The sequence below is a fragment of the Cyprinus carpio genome, chromosome B20 (genome assembly GCF_018340385.1).
Source record: "Cyprinus carpio isolate SPL01 chromosome B20, ASM1834038v1, whole genome shotgun sequence".
Taxonomy (NCBI): Eukaryota; Metazoa; Chordata; class Actinopteri; order Cypriniformes; family Cyprinidae; genus Cyprinus; species Cyprinus carpio.
Window position 1 is genome coordinate 1,279,676 of NC_056616.1, and position 16,111 is coordinate 1,295,786.

Genomic DNA, 16,111 nt, shown 5'->3' on the forward strand with positions numbered 1-16,111 from the left:
TTGTCAGTTATAATCATAAAAATTAAAAGAAATAAACATTTGAAATATATCAGTCTGTGTGTAATGAATGAATATAATATACAAGTTTCACTTTTTGAATGAAATTAATGAAATAAATCAACTTTTTGATGATATTCTAATTATATGACCAGCACCTGTAAATATGACCCAAAACATAATTAGATTTTCACACAAATCCTGAAAGTAGACAAAGAGAATCCAATCAAACAAAGGAGACAAAAAATATATACTTTATCATTTATTTATTGAGAAAAATGATCCAGTGTTAAATATTTGTGAGTGGCAAAAGTATGTGAATCTTTGCTTTCAGTATCTGCTGTGACACCCTTTTCCAGCAACAACTGCAAGTAACAATTATTGTAACTGCTGATAAGTCCTCCACGATGGGTTGTAGGAATTTTTAGCCCATTCCTCAGTGCAGAACTGCTTCAACTCTGTGATGTTGGTGGGTTTCCTCCTATGAACTGTTTGCTTCAGGTCCTTCCACAAAATTTCAATTGGATTAAGGTCCGGAATTCGACTCATTTCAAAACATTAACTTTCTTCTTCTTTAACCATTCTTTGGTAGAACGACTTGTGTGCTTGGGGTAATTGTCTTGCTGCATGACCCACTTTCTCTTGAGATTCAGTTCTCAGACAGATTCCCTGGCATTTTCCTTTAGAATTTGCTGGTATAATTCAGAATTCATTGTTCCATCAATGATGGCAAGCCGTCCTGGACCAGATGCAGCAAAACAGGCCCAAACTATGATACTACCACCACCATGTTTCACAGATGGGATAAAGTTCTTATGCTGCAATGCAGTGTTGCAAACAACGAGCGCACTGAACTCTCTTTGTTTGCTTGCATGTGTCAATGTTTACTAATAGATTAAATGAAAAGCAACACAATTAATCTTGATAAACTATATATCATTCTAAAGGTCTAAGCCTCAATTATCGACGATAGATTGCTGTTTTTCAATGGAAAGCTTATAAAGAATGTATTTGCTAAATTTGTGTAAGCAGTACACATTAAGTTTTCCTCAAAATTAATAAAAAACAGTTAAAACCAACTCAGAATATGACTCAAAGCTGCAATAATTAAATATGTTAAATAATACAAATAGCTTTTATGCATTTCATCCCATTTTATTAACCAATTTGCTGCTGATCTTCAATGATCCAATTCAACCATACTAATAAGCAAAAATTACACAAGATAAATTTCTTCTTTTTCTTTTTTTAATTGCTGAAGAGTGTTGAACTTCTTCTTTGTTCTACTGTACAGACATGAATTTACATTTCCTTCAGCCTGAGGCTTTTGGTGTGAAAGGGCTTTTACATTTGCCAAAAATATAACTTTTTATATTAAAATCAAACAAGCAAGCCCAGCCTAGATTTAAAAAGTAATGCAAAAGTAATGTAACACATCACTTTCAATAAAAAGTAACTAAGTAAAGTAATTAGTTACTTCTTTAGGAAGCAATGCAATCTTGTAATGCATTACTTTTAAAAGTAACTTTCCCCAACACTGAGTGTGAATGTGGTCTATATATGAATGGCCATAGAGTGTGATTATTGACTATATGGCCGGCCATCTGTATGATTACCATCTGTATGACTGGCCATTAGCATGTGATTACTGACTGTATGAGCAGCAATCACAGTATGTACTTGGCATCAGTGTTGGGCAGTAACACATTACTTAGTAACGTGTTACTGTAATTTGATTACTTTTTTAATAATGGAGTAATTTAACGCATTATAATTTTCAAAAAAGTAATTAGAGTATAGTTACAAGCCGATGTCTCTATAGGTTACTGCTGCGTTACATTGCTGACAGAATGCAGTGTTTTATAATCCAGAGACTGTAAAAAGGATGTAGCACACGCACTGTCAAGGTTAACAGGTTAAACCAAGATGTTCTATTTTGATCTCAACCATCCACAAAACATTTCTCCAGTATTCCTCTGACTTGTCCACATGGTATTTAGCAAACTGCAGATGGGCAGCATTTTTCATTTTGGAGAGCAGTGGCTTTCTTCTTGCGTCTCTGCCATGGACACCATGGTTGTTCAGTGTTCTCCTGATGATGGGCTCATAAACATTAACATTAGCCAATGAGAAAGGCCTTTAGTTGCTTAGAAGTTGGCCTGTAGTCCTTTGAAACCTAGTGGACTTTTAAATGTCTTGCTTTTAGAGATTTCTTTGTTTGGTGGACCACTCCTGGGGAGGGTAACAGTGGTCTTGAATTTCCTCCATTTGTACACTATCTGTCTGACTGTGGATTGGTGGAGTCCAAACTCTTTAGAGATGGCTTTGAAACCTTTAGCCTGATGAGCAACACCAACTCTTTTTCTGAGGTCCTCAGAGATCTCATTGTAAAACAGGGCACACACTGGCACCTGATAGTCATCCTACTGATAAAAAACACCTCTGAACACATGGACTGTAATTTCACCTTCAAATTAAAAGCCAATCCTAGAGATTCACATATTTTTGCCACTCACAGATATGTAATATTGGATCATTTTCCTGAATAAATAAATGACATATTTAGTCATTTTAGACAAGTATATATTTTCATCTCATTTGTTTGACTGGGTTTTCTTTGTAATTTTTCAGGACTTGAATTTCATGAAAATCTGATGATTTTTTGGGCTATATTTATGCAGAAACATAGACAATTCTAAAAAGTTCACAAACTTTCAATCAGCGCTTTAAAACAGCTAAAGTAAAATTTTTTGTAACTTTTTCTAAAAGTCTTAAAGTCATGTTATCTGGCTAAATGTTCAGTTATAGACTAGAAGCAAATTAACACATGTAATTTTGTCATTAAGTTGCGCATGCACGCTGAGGGGGAAATTAGGAAACTGAACCAGAGAAGATCTTATTATTGGAAGATGCCAAGGTCAGCAACAATTGGAGAAAGCATACCGGCCAATTTGGATCATATGTGCCTTGACGTAATTTAATTAAAAATAAAAATAAAAATACACCTGCTCCTTTTGTTTTTAAATCCCCATATCTTGCTTAACACACAGACTACAAACTACTTTTCTCAACAAAACGCACATGGAAAGCAATACAGGAAATGGTGTAAGAGAAAGCGTGAGACTGGAGTTCTTGAAAATGATGGCGCGCTGTGGAAAAGGGGGCACAATGTGGGGCATGTGGAGAAGTATATGCAGAATGCTGTTAAAAAAGTAGAGAATTGGGCTAATGAATGGGGTTTCTGTTTCTCTGTAGCAAAAACTCAGGTGATCTGTTTTACAAAAAGGAAACTCAATCCAATTGTGAATATTAAAATTTATTGACAACAATTGGAGCAGGTGTCAGTAATTAGATTTCTGGGAATGTGGAGGGATTCAAAACTGAATTTTAGAATTCATTTTCAGAAAATAGTAGACAAAAATAAAAAAGCAATAAATGTAATGAGAAGTTGGCAGGAGTTGAATGGTCGCATGTCGTCAGTCTCTTAAAAGTATATAGGCCTACTGTGCTCTGATAAGAGCATCTATTGGACTCCTTGAATCATCAAGTACTCCATCCACCCCAGTAACCATCTTTTCACTTTGCTGCCATCTGGTAAGCGCTTCCGTAGCCTGATGGCAAAAACTGACAGACTTAGGAGGAGTTTCTTCCCCCAGGCCATCATACTCCTAAACTCCAAACCAGCCTCTTAACATCTTCATGTCTCCACTTAACATTCACTTTATCAGTAAGATATTCATCATTCTCTACCTCACATTGACATTGACATACTGACAGTGTCAACCTGTTTGCACATTTGCCTCTTGTACATTCCTGTGTATCTTAATATTTAAGACTATAGTATAATGCACATATGCACGTTGCCTCTTGTACATCCCTGGGTATCTTAATGTTTAAGACTACAGTGTACTTTCATGCACATTATTTTCCATTCTATATTTAATTATACAGTATACATCTTTTTTATATTTTATTCTTATATTTGTATTGTTTATTTTATTTCATTCTTTCATAGCTATATTTATGTATATTTTCATCTGTGTTGTATTCTTTAATAATTGCACTGTCCATGGAGGGGACCTGACTCACATTTCACTACTGGTTATATATGCACAATATAACTGTGTATGTGACGAATAAAAATCTTGAATCTTGAATCTATTGGTTATGGCAGTATGTTGTACGGTTCGGCATCTAAAACAATCAATCACAAGCACTGCGAATATGTTGTGGAGCAATAAGATAATCTGCAATAGCTGCAGTAGCTGCGAGAAGGGTGAAATGCCTCAAGAAATTTGAAGGCTCAAGTTAAAGATGAGATACTGGATTAATATAAAAGGGCACTTAGAGAGTCATCCAGAAAGTTCTGAAGGATTGCTGGGAATATGAGTATAAAAAACTATCAAGCTTTGGATGGACTGCCAAAGAGGAGGCACAGAATATGGGAATTAGTGACATCAGTATTGCCCCTTCTGTGGCAACTTCAGCAATTCCTCCTTGGCTTTTCCCTATGCCTGTAGTTGACATTCAGTTATGAAGAAAAACATAACAAGGAAAGAAATATGTTAACAAATATAGCAGTGCAGTAATACATTGAACAAACTTATTATAGCATATTGCAAATATACACGGATGGCTCTGAAGATCCTGAATCTGGAATAACAGCAGCAGCAGTCTACATACCCCAATTCAAAGTCAAAGTATCAAAAAGAATTTCAGATCATATATCTGTTTTTACTACAGAGACAATAGCAATATTCCTAGCTCTTCAGTGGATAAAAGAAGTACAGTCAATAAGATCAGTACTTTGTACAGACGCCTTTTCAGTTTTTAATAGTTTTCTAAGTGGAATTTCAACAGCAAGACACAATATGGTTTTTGATGTGATGCAGAGTCTATGTAGAATAAGACAATCTGGTTTTATGGTAAATTTCCTGTGGTATACATCACATATGGGTGTGGAAGGAAACGAGTAGGCAGATCATCTGGCTAAACAGGCTCTGAAACATGCACAAATTGACATTAAAATGTCAATGAGCAAAGCAGAAGTAAAATGGTTAATTGCAAATTAAATAAGAATGGCAGAAGGAGTGGGATAGTGGAATAAAATGTAGACACTTTCATCATATTCAAGAGAAAGTAGTTCTAGAAAGAAGAAAGTTTGGCAACAGCAAAGAAGACATTTTAATGTCAAGAATGTGATTTGGACATTGTTCATTAAATCAGTGGCTGTATAGAATGGGGAAGTATGAAACTGGAAACTGTGACAAATGTGGTCATGCAGAATCAGTAGAACACGTACTTATCCACCTTTTTCTTCAACGTGGAAGTAAGCCTATATGGGTGAGACTTCCGGTTCATTAGCTGCTGTAGGTAAATAACGAGGAGAATTACAACGTGCAGTAAACTGTAAAACTGTTTGCACTACAAACCAGTGTGTTCATAATTAAGATAATACATTAAAATAATATGATAAGGCACACCAACGTTCAACATCAAGCAGCAAAACAAACTGTTTTGTTCAGCTAAAAATAGCTTGATGGAGTGGACGCAGATGAGACCGGAAGCCAGACCCATAGAATTTACAAATGGCCGTGCCCATTTTTACGACAAGAAAAAGGTGGATAGAGTGTGATGCATATGACGAAGCAAGAGTTCAACTAATTAACCCTCTGAGGTCTAGGGTTTTTTTTGGCGCCTGGAGAAATTTTGACATCCCCTGACATACACCATTCCTGCAACAAGAACTATTTTGAACTAAATGAAGATTAATGTCTTGGTGTATGATGTGTTTATTGAACCAATAAGATAAGAGTAAATGAAGAGTCAGCGAGAGGCTCATTTGATTGACTACAAGAAGAAGGTGGACCTGCCCTCCCCCTCACGCTTGCAAAACTCAGTTAGTGAGAGAATCATGCCAAAATTGTAAACACAGAGAAAAGAAAGACGGAGCTGTACAGTTTTGGGAACTTTTTGCCCCACATGCACAACAGGTCATTTAGACATTTGCAACAGTTTGTTTTTTTTACACATGCAGATTGGTTCTATGCAGTCAGTCTGTTTTGCAGTTCTTTAAACTGTTGTTTTCGCTTGCAAATCACTGTTCACAGGCTTGCAGTGCTTTTGACCATCTTTTGGCGAAAAAATCGTGCCAAAAGTGTAAGCGCAGAAAAATGGAAGTCAGAAGCATGCAGATCATATTTATTTTGTTTTAGCATGAAGCTACAGTTTCACAATACATGAATTACACTTACAAGTAACAGAAAAATGCTGCAAATAATTTTTTCTTACGCTTGAAACGCGATTTACACCTTTACAAAGCTTCTCTTATGCATGCAAATTTAATTCACGCTTACAGTCTTATGTACACTTCCACAAATATTACCCTGCATGTGCAAATCTTTTTGACGTCATTTTACCTTCATACATTCTTAAATAAAAAGGGAAAGGTAAATAAAGATTTGGGGTACTTGTTAGGATATGAGTTTAATAAAGATAGAGTAGGAATTATTCAAAAAATAAAATACATTTATAGTACATTTCCTATCAACAGGAAATAAAATCAAGCAGCTATACACTCACCTGATCTGGATTTTAGGGAACCAGGGAAGTGTTGAGGAGCTGGAGATGCAGCGCCAGAGGGTACCTTGGAACCTGGAAAATCTGGTATATTTTCAAATTTATAAAGAAGTATAATTATTATTATAAAATTATTTATTTATTTTTTGGGTCAGAAGTCATTTTGAAGATAATAGCTAACATGACTGCACAACAGCAATGTACTGTAGGTGGGGCTGTAATTTAGACTGTTATGCGCCAAAAAAAAACTAAAGAAGAAGAAGAAGAAGAAGAAGAGTTTTTGAAAACAATGAACCGTGACGCGCTGGTGAGGAAGCAGCTTGCTTTTCGAGTTGTCTGTGCGTTGATTTGCAGCGAAAAACAGAAAAAGATAAAGAAAAATAAACGAATATGGAAGAAAGAATGCCCGGGACGTCGCGAGCAGCCTGGGTTGTCTGTTCTGCAGAGAGAGTTGGAGGTAAATAAATCATTTTGCAGTGGACGCAAGCTGCCTGCTGCGGCTCGTCGAAGCTCGTCTGCTTTGTTTTTGTTTCAAATAATTGAAAAGCCTGTGTGTGTAAATTTATTCAGATAGAAACTTTATGTTTGTGCTTGCCATACAGTAGATCATGGATTCAAACTCCTCACCTTTCAGTTACAACTTAGATTTTTAGATCAAAATGGGATTATGAGATTTATAATCACTTAGGAGAATTGCTTAGATCCAATGCGAAAGAGGGTAAAAAAAGAACTGGGGACGGTTGCATAAACTGTTTAGACTTGTCTTAAAACGTTTGTCATCTTTTTTTTTCCCATCAAGACCGGGACTCATAACTTTTTAAATTCAGTTATGAAAAGGTAGATTTTCTGTATTAGAGGTCGGAGATGTGGGAACGGTGAAGAGAGAGAGAGAGGGCAAACATTTTAGGTCTGCATTGCCGTCTAATCAGCCATTATTGTCTTAAATAGCCTGCATAACACTTAATCTTTTATAACATGGGATTTTGACCAAATATATTCAATCTTGATTTTTGCAACAAGATGTAACTTTGTGTGAGAAAAAATTACAGAAAAAAAAAAACACTTTCCTGCAGAGTTCAGTTCTAACCCTGATCAAACACACCTGTCTGTAATTATCAAGTGCCCCTTCATATCCTAATTAGTCGGTTCAGTTGTGTTTGAGCTGAACTCTGCAGGAAGGTAGATCTCTAGGAACAGGGTTGGGCTCCCCTGCCTTGAAGTAACTATAAATGAGCATGTAAAGCAAATATCTTTTAAAAGAAATTCTATTTGGAGCATGCCCCCGATCCATGCAATGTTCTCACCTTTTCCTCCCTTACCTGTTTGCATCTCTTATAGATGACTGATGAGAATGGGTTCGGGGAGCTGCTGCGGATGACAGCAGAGGAGTTTGAGTTTCTGCTGCAGATGGTGGGGCCCCTCATTACCAAGCAGCACACAAAAATGAGACGGGCGATATCCCCAAGAGATCTTGACCTATCTGTGACCTTGCGGTTTTTGGCAACAGGTGGGTCTGCCATGGCGATATCAGCATAGCTACTGCTTTAACCATTATCCATTTTAAGGGTCTGTTAGTGTGCATTTTGTAATTTATTTCTTATGCAGGCAAAACATTCAGTTCCCTCAGTGCACAGTACAGGATTGGGGCCAGCACTATTTCACAGATAGTTATGGAGACCTGTGGCGCTCTGTACCAGCTTATGAAAAAAGACTTTTTGAAGGTAAGCTCAGATTACCACCATTTACTCAAGTACAGTGAACGTTTATTACTTGGTACTTTTCAGTGAGATGAGTTCCACCATAAACTTCTGCTGCAGTAATAAGCTACAAAATTATTTTAATACAGTGACCGGGAAGGGACCATTTGGGTTTATTTAGTTTTCTTGTGACATCGGCATTTGAACTTGTTGGGACGTGATAATGTATCGTGACCATGCAATGTGAAGTCATGGCCTCAAGGTCATATGTTGAGGGAACAACTTTTAGTGTGTAAACAACCATAGCAACCTGGGATTATCAGAAATTGAAAGTATAAATAACAAACACTTGACTTTACATTTTATTTTGAATTAAGGATGATTGTGTGGCATTAAGATGTGGCTATATTATATTGCACATGCAATGTGTAGACAGCATTCAAATGAAGTTTGAATTTTTTATATGTTAAAAGAATATGTATAAACATAATATACTATTTAAAGCAACATAAATACTGTAAGTGCTGGACAATCATGTCAGTAAATCTTTGACTTTATTTCTGTAGGTCTACGCCAGTCAGTGGCAATAAATGAGCATCTGTTTTATGTTATTAGTGACTCATTAAAGCATTGGCTCAAATGATTCCTTACAAACAGTGACTCTTTATCAAAATGAAACAGTGGGCATCTGTGAAACAATTCATTCAGAAACACAAATAAAGTCCCAATGAAAACCGCTAATTTTATCTTTGATTATCCTTACTAAAATAGTTATTAATATGTTCATAATGAAATATTATAGCCTAAAATAAATGTTAAATTACTGTAAAGTGAAGTGTATTAATGTAAATGATTAACTTAGTCTTAGACTTAGTTAAAATTAATGCTTTTTTTGCAAGATGGTCAGATATTTACAGTATTTACAACACATGTATACTTGTGTAGTAAAATAGCTGCGTGGGTGAAGAGAAGCATGAACTTAAGGGGAAAATAAAATAAAGAGATTACTAAATAGACAAAAAAAAAAAACCAAAAAACAAAAAAAAAATTAAAAAAAAGACTTTGGGATGGGATGAATACAAATATTTTTCATATTTATTGTTTAGCATATATTAATAACAAACTTCATAATTCTGTCACAGGCAAGAGGTATCTACAGTCGTGGCCAAAAGTTTTGAGAATTACATAAATATTAGTTTTCAAAAAGTTTGCTGCTAAACTGCTTTTAGATCTTTGTTTCAGTTGTTTCTGTGATGTACTGAAATATAATTACAAGCACTTCATACGTTTCAAAGGCTTTTATCGACAATTACATGACATTTATGCAAAGAGTCAGTATTTGCAGTGTTGGCCCTTCTTTTTCAGGACCTCTGCAATTCGACTGGGCATGGTCTCAATCAACTTCTGGGTCAAATCCTGACTGATAGCAACCCATTCTTTCATAATAACTTCTTGGAGTTTGTCAGAATTAGTGGGTTTTTGTTTGTCCACCCGCCTCTTGAGGATTGACCACAAGTTCTCAATGGGATTAAGATCTGGGGAGTTTCCAGGCCATGGACCCAAAATTTCAACATTCTGGTCCCCGAGCCACTTAGTTATCACTTTTGCCTTATGGCACGGTGCTCCATCGTGCTGGAAAATGCATTGTTCTTCACCAAACTGTTGTTGGGTTGTTGGAAGAAGTTGCTGTTGGAGGGTGTTTTTGGTACCATTCTTTATTCTTGGCTGTGTTTTTGGGCAGAATTGTGAGTGAGCCCACTCCCTTAGATGAAAGCAACCCCCCCACACATGAATGGTGTCAGGATGCTTTACTGTTGGCATGACACAGGACTGATGGTAGCGCTCACCTTTCTCTTCTCCGGACAAGCCTTTTTTCCAGATGCCCCAAACAATCGGAAAGGGGCTTCATCGGAGAATATGACTTTGCCCCAGTCCTCAGCAGTCCATTTACTATACTTTCTGCAGAAGATCAATGTCTCCTGATGTTTTTTTTGGAGAGAAGTGGCTTCTTTGCTGCCCTTCTTGACACCAGGCCATCTTCCAAAAGTCTTCGCCTCACTGTGCGTGCAGATGCGCTCACACCTGCCTGCTGCCATTCCTGAGCAAGCTCTGCACTGGTGGCACTCCGATCCCGCAGCTGAATCCTCTTTAGGAGACGATCCTGGCGCTTGCTGGACTTTCTTGGACGCCCTGAAGCCTTCTTTACAAGAATTGAACCTCTTTCCTTGAAGTTCTTGATGAACCTATAAATTGTTGATTTAGGTGCAATCTTAGTAGCCACAATATCCTTGCCTGTGAAGCCATTTTTATGCAACGCAATGATGGCTGCACGTGTTAACAATGGAAGAGCAATGATTTCAAGCATCACCCTCCTTTTAACATGTCCAGTCTGCCATTCTAACCCAATCAGCCTGACATAATGATCTCCAGCCTTGTGCTCGTCAAAATTCTCACCTGAGTTTAACAAGATGATTACTGAAATGATCTCAGCAGGTCCTTTAATGACAGCAATGAAATGCAGTGGAAAGTTTTTTTTTTGGGATTAAGCTAATTTTCATGGCAAAGAAGGACTATGCAATTCATCTGATCACTCTTCATAACATTCTGGAGTATATGCCAATTTGCTATTATAAAAACTTAAGCAGCAACTTTTCCAGTTTCCAATATATATGTAATTCTCAAAACTTTTGGCCACGACTGTATACATTGTGCATAATATAATTGCACATGTAATGTGTAGACAGCATTCAAATGAAGTTTGATTTTTTTAAAATTTTCTTTTATCATGTTAAAAGAATATTTATATAAGAATATTTATAAACATAATAATATACTATAAAATTGCCATGTCTTAACTGGTTTTGTTATTCTTAATTCAAAATAAAATGTTATGGATGTTGTTACCTTGACAAAAATTGTCATGATCCAACAAGTTAATTTGTTGTGGCCACAGCAAAAAACAAATGAACTGAACATGTTCCTTCCTGAATGCATCTTTCACTGTTGATTTCCAATACTAGACACAAAGATGAAATGCTCTGTTAAGCAATGTATCTAAAATCTTATCTCACAATATTTTCATTGTGACTTCAGCTTTAATTTATGTATTTATTTTGTAATACAAGTCAAGTCATAAAGTGACAAGTCATAAGTGTCAAATCATGAATACATATTCACAGAACTGCATATATATATATATGTATATATATATATATATATATATATATACACACAGGTCCTTCTCAAAAAATTAGCATATTGTGAAAAAAAGTTCATTATTTTCCATAATGTAATGATAAAAATTAAACTTTCATATATTTTAGATTCATTGCACACCAACTGAAATATTTCAGGTCTTTTATTGTTTTCATACGAGGATTTTGGGCATACAGCTCATGAAAACCCAAAATTCCTATCTCAAAAAATTAGCATATTTTCATCCGACCAATAAAAGACAAGTGTTTTTAATACAAAAAAAGTCAACCTTCAAATAATTATGTTCAGTTATGCACTGAATACTTGGTCGGGAATCCTTTGCAGAATGACTGCTTCAATGCGGCGTGGCATGGAGGCAATCAGCCTGTGGCACTGCTGAGGTGTTATTAGGAGGCCCAGGATGCTTCGATAGCGGCCTTAAGCTCATCCAGAGTGTTGGGTCTTGCGTCTCTCAACTTTCTCTTCACAATATCCCACAGATTCTCTATGGGGTTCAGGTCAGGAGAGTTGGCAGGCCAATTGAGCACAGTAATACCATGGTCAGTACACCATTTTACCAGTGGTTTTGGCACTGTTGAGCAGGTGCCAGATTGTGCTGAAAAACGAAATCTTCATCTCCATAAAGCTTTTCAGCAGATGGAAGCATGAAGTGCTCCAAAATCTCCTGATAAAAAACTTCCTTAGCTAGCTGCATTGACCCTGCCCTTGATAAAACACAGTGGACCAACACCAGCAGCTGACATGGCACCCCAGACCATCACTGAATGTGGGGTACTTGACACTGGACTTTCAGGCCATTTTTGGCATTTCCTTCTCCCGCAGTCTTCCTCCAGACTCTGGCACCTTTGATTTCGCGAATGACATGCACAAATTTGCTTTCAATCCGAAAAAAACTCTAGTACTTTGGGACCACTGAGCAACAGTCCAGTTGCTGCTTCTCTGTTGCCAGGTCAGGCGCTTTCTGCCGCTGTTTCTGGTTCAAAAGCACACGCCTAGTGCTCGGTGGCTCTGGATGTTTCTACTGGCAGAACTCAGTCCACTGCTTTGTGTTGCCGCAGGTCCCCCAAGGTCTGGAATCGGTCCTTCTCCACAATCTTAAGTTCCTCAGGGTCCGTCACCTCTTCTCGTTGTGCAGCGTTTTTTGCCACACTTTTTCCTTCCCACAGACTTCCCACTGAGGTGCCTTGATACAGACGCACTCTGGGAACAGCCTATTCGTTCAGAAATTTCTTTCTGTGTCTTACCCTCTCGCTTGAGGGTGTCAATGATGGCCTTCTGGACAGCAGTCAGGTCGGCAGTCTTACCCCATGATTGCGGTTTTGAGTAATGAACCAGGCTGGGAGTTTTTAAAAGCCTCAGGAATCTTTTTGCAGGTGTTTAGAGTTAATTAGTTGATTCAGAATGATTAGGTTAATAGCTCGTTTAGAGAACCTTTTCATGATATGCTAATTTTTTGAGAATAGGAATTTTGGGTTTTCATGAGCTGTATGCCAAAATCATCAGTATTAAAACAATAAAAGACCTGAAATATTTCAGTTGGTGTGCAAATGAATCTAAAATATATGAAAGTTTAATTTTTATCACTACATTATGGAAAATAATGAACTTTTTCACAATATGCTAATTTTTTGAGAAGGCCCTTTATTTATATATATATATATATAGATATATATATATATATATATATACGCATACAGTCCAGTCAAAAGTTTGGAAACATTACTATTTTTAATGTTTTTGAAAGAAGTTTCTTCTGCTCATCAAGCCTGCATTTATTTGATAAAAAATACAGAAAAAAATGTAATATTGTGATATATTATTACAATTTAAAATAATTGTTTTTAAAATTTATTATACTTTAAAATGTATCATTTTATTTCTGTGATGCAAAAAGCTGAATTTTTAGGATCATTATCATATGATCCTTTAGAAACTCATTCTAATATGATGATTCATTATCAAAGTTGGAAACAGTTCTGCTGCTTAATATTTTTTTCAGAACCCGTGATACTTTTTTTAGGATACTTTTGATGAAATAAAAAGTAATAAAAAAAAAAAAAAAAAGCTATGTTTTTAAAATATAAATATATATATCTGGTCAGTAATTTGGGGTCAGTAATTTTTTTTCTTTCTTTTTTTTAAATAAAATCAATACTTTTATTCAGCAAGGATGTGTTTAAATTGATTAAAAAGTGATAGTAAAGAAAATATATTATTAGAATTAGAATTTTTTTTTATTTTGAATAAATTCAGTTCTTTTTAACCTTTTATTCATCAAATATATTAGACAGCAGAACTGTTTCCAACACTCATAATAAATCAGAATATTAGAATGATTTCTAAATGATCATGTGATAGACTGGATGTTACATGTGACACTGAAGGCTGGAGTAATGATGCTGAAAATTCAGCTTTGCATCACAGGAATAAATTATTTTTAAAAAGTATATTCAAATAGAAAACTATTATTTTAAGTTGTAATAATATTTCACAATATTACTGTTTTTTCTGTATTTTTGATCAAATAAATGCAGGCTTGATGAGCAGAAGAGACTTCTTTCAAAAACATTAAAAATAGTAATGTTTCCAAACTTTTAACCTGTACTTGTATATGTGTGTGTATATATATGTATGTGTGTGTATATATATAATACAAGAATCCGTGTACAAATCTTTGTCTTAACTGTTTTTCTTTTCTATTGCTAGACACCATCAACAGAGACAGAATGGCGGGCAATAGCCCAGGACTTTGAATCGAAATGGCAATTTCCACATTGCCTAGGTGCGCTTGGTGGAAAACAGATTTATATACAGCCTCCAGTAAAAAGTGGCTGCCTTGACCACAATAACAAGGGCTGATTATATGTGACAATAATGGCTGCTGTGGATGCAAATTACAAGTTCATCTATGCTAGTTTGGAAACCCAAGATAAGGTCTCTGATGCTGGACTATTCGCTCATTCCGACTTGTGTAAAGCGATGGATCAGGGTCTGTTGAATTTTCCTCCACCTGAACCATTGCCCAATAGTGACATAACAATGCCGTACATGTTTGTGGGTGATGAGGCGCATCCTTTAAGGCCTGATCTTATGAAGCCATATCCAAATAAACAGATGGACCCCAGTCGGGGGATACTAAACTATCGTCTTTCAAGGGCATGTAGAGTTGCAGAAAATGCATTCAGCCTTCTAGCAAACAGATTAAGGGTTTTCAGGAGCACCATATTCTTGGAGCCAGACAAAGTGGAGAAGATCGCTATGGCCTCTCTGTGCATCCATAACTTCCTCCGCGAGCGCAGGTCCGAGGTATATACACCTCCAGCATTTTCAGATTTGAAGAATGGGGACCACAGCATAGTTGAGGGAACCTGGAGGAATCGAGGGCATGGGACTTGCCAGCCGCTCGAGCCAAGAGAGGAACACAATGCATTAGCTACGGCAGAAATGCAACGAAACCTTCTGCGTGACTATTTTGTCTCGGCGGCAGGTTACATTCCTTCACAAGAGGAAAACATAATGTTGGATTAGTATTTTTGTAGTCAGATTTCAAATGCATTTGATAGCACTCTTTGCAATACACATCGTTACAAAGCAGCTTTACTGAAAAATATTTTGTGTGTGAGGGAGAGCTTCTCTGACAGATTGCCTTTTAAGGACATTTTTTCCTTTTATTTATTTTTATTTTCTTAAAGTGCATTTACTAAAAAAAAAAGATGTGGTACTTTTGGTACAGAATGTCGTGTAGATATTATGCCTTCAGGCCATGCAAGTTTCAGATATATATTCGACATCGTTTCAATTGCCTGTAACAACAGAGGCTATTTATATAACCTTTGTTTCAAAAAAAGAAATGTACAATAATTGATAGAGTACATAAAATAACTGTATAAAGTTATTTATAACATGCATTAGTGTACAGATTCTGAAAGATAGTGATATGTTTACTGTTGTTTTAACACTGTAAGGTCAACCCTGCTTATGCCTTTTACAACAGTGAAATAAAATCAACCTTGTTTACACAAACCAACAGTGTAACCATTTTGCTACCAATAATCCACATCTATGCATAAAAGTAGCTTTATGAAGTAAATAGAGGACAAATTTCACATAGCATGTCTGGATATATTGACTATCTTAATAATAATCCTTAATTCTGCCTGGTTTTCACAAGTACTAAATGCATCACATTTACATTTAATCATTTAGCAGACGCTTTTATCCAAAGCGACTTACAAATGAGAACAATAGAAGCAATCAGACCAATGAGAGAACAACAACAGTATACAAGTGCTATGACAAGTCTCAGTAAGTCTAGCACAGAACTCGTAGTAAGGTTATTTATTTTTTATTTTTTTTTAAGAATAGGATAGACAAGAAAAAAGGTAAGTGCTAGTATTAGTTGGTCATCATGGCATCATGTTTTGGAACTTTTACTGCTTCCAAATAAACTAGCAGCTCTATGTCATATGTGACCTTGGACCACAAAACCAGTCTGAAGTCGCTGGGGAATATTTTTAGCAATAGCCAAAAAACACATTGTATGGGTCAAAATTATCTTTTTTTTTTCATGCCAAAAATCATTAGGATATTAAGTAAAGAACATGTTCCATAAAGATATTTTG

At 36.1% G+C, this 16,111-nt stretch overlaps 1 protein-coding gene across 3 annotated transcripts; it reads left to right on the forward strand.

The window, feature by feature from the left end:
• Positions 1–6,820: 6,820 nt before the first annotated feature.
• On the forward strand, positions 6,821–15,785 carry LOC109112835. Of its 3 annotated transcripts, none has more exons than XM_042747078.1 (4): positions 6,821–7,033; positions 7,915–8,083; positions 8,182–8,297; positions 14,196–15,776. In XM_042747078.1, exons 1-4 carry the CDS (start codon positions 6,866–6,868, stop codon positions 14,346–14,348), a joined length of 606 nt encoding a protein of 201 aa, XP_042603012.1. In that variant the 5' UTR covers positions 6,821–6,865; the 3' UTR covers positions 14,349–15,776. The 3 variants fall into 3 exon arrangements, with proteins under 3 accessions (XP_042603012.1, XP_042603014.1, XP_042603013.1); XM_042747080.1 differs by lacking the exon at positions 6,821–7,033 and adding an exon at positions 7,056–7,795 and having other exon boundaries at positions 14,196–15,785; XM_042747079.1 differs by lacking the exon at positions 6,821–7,033 and adding an exon at positions 7,056–7,813 and having other exon boundaries at positions 14,196–15,784.
• The last annotated feature ends 326 nt before the right edge of the window (positions 15,786–16,111 follow it).

What these genes read in the sequence shown, in the direction of transcription:
- LOC109112835 (XM_042747078.1), top strand. Translation starts at nt 6,866, where the DNA reads ATGAACCGTGACGCGCTGGTGAGGAAGCAGCTTGCTTTTCGAGTTGTC. An exon ending in CTTGCGGTTTTTGGCAACAG is followed by an intron (nt 8,084 to 8,181) that starts GTGGGTCTGCCA and finishes TTTCTTATGCAG; the next exon opens with GCAAAACATTCAGTTCCCTC. An exon ending in TGAAAAAAGACTTTTTGAAG is followed by an intron (nt 8,298 to 14,195) that starts GTAAGCTCAGAT and finishes TTCTATTGCTAG; the next exon opens with ACACCATCAACAGAGACAGA.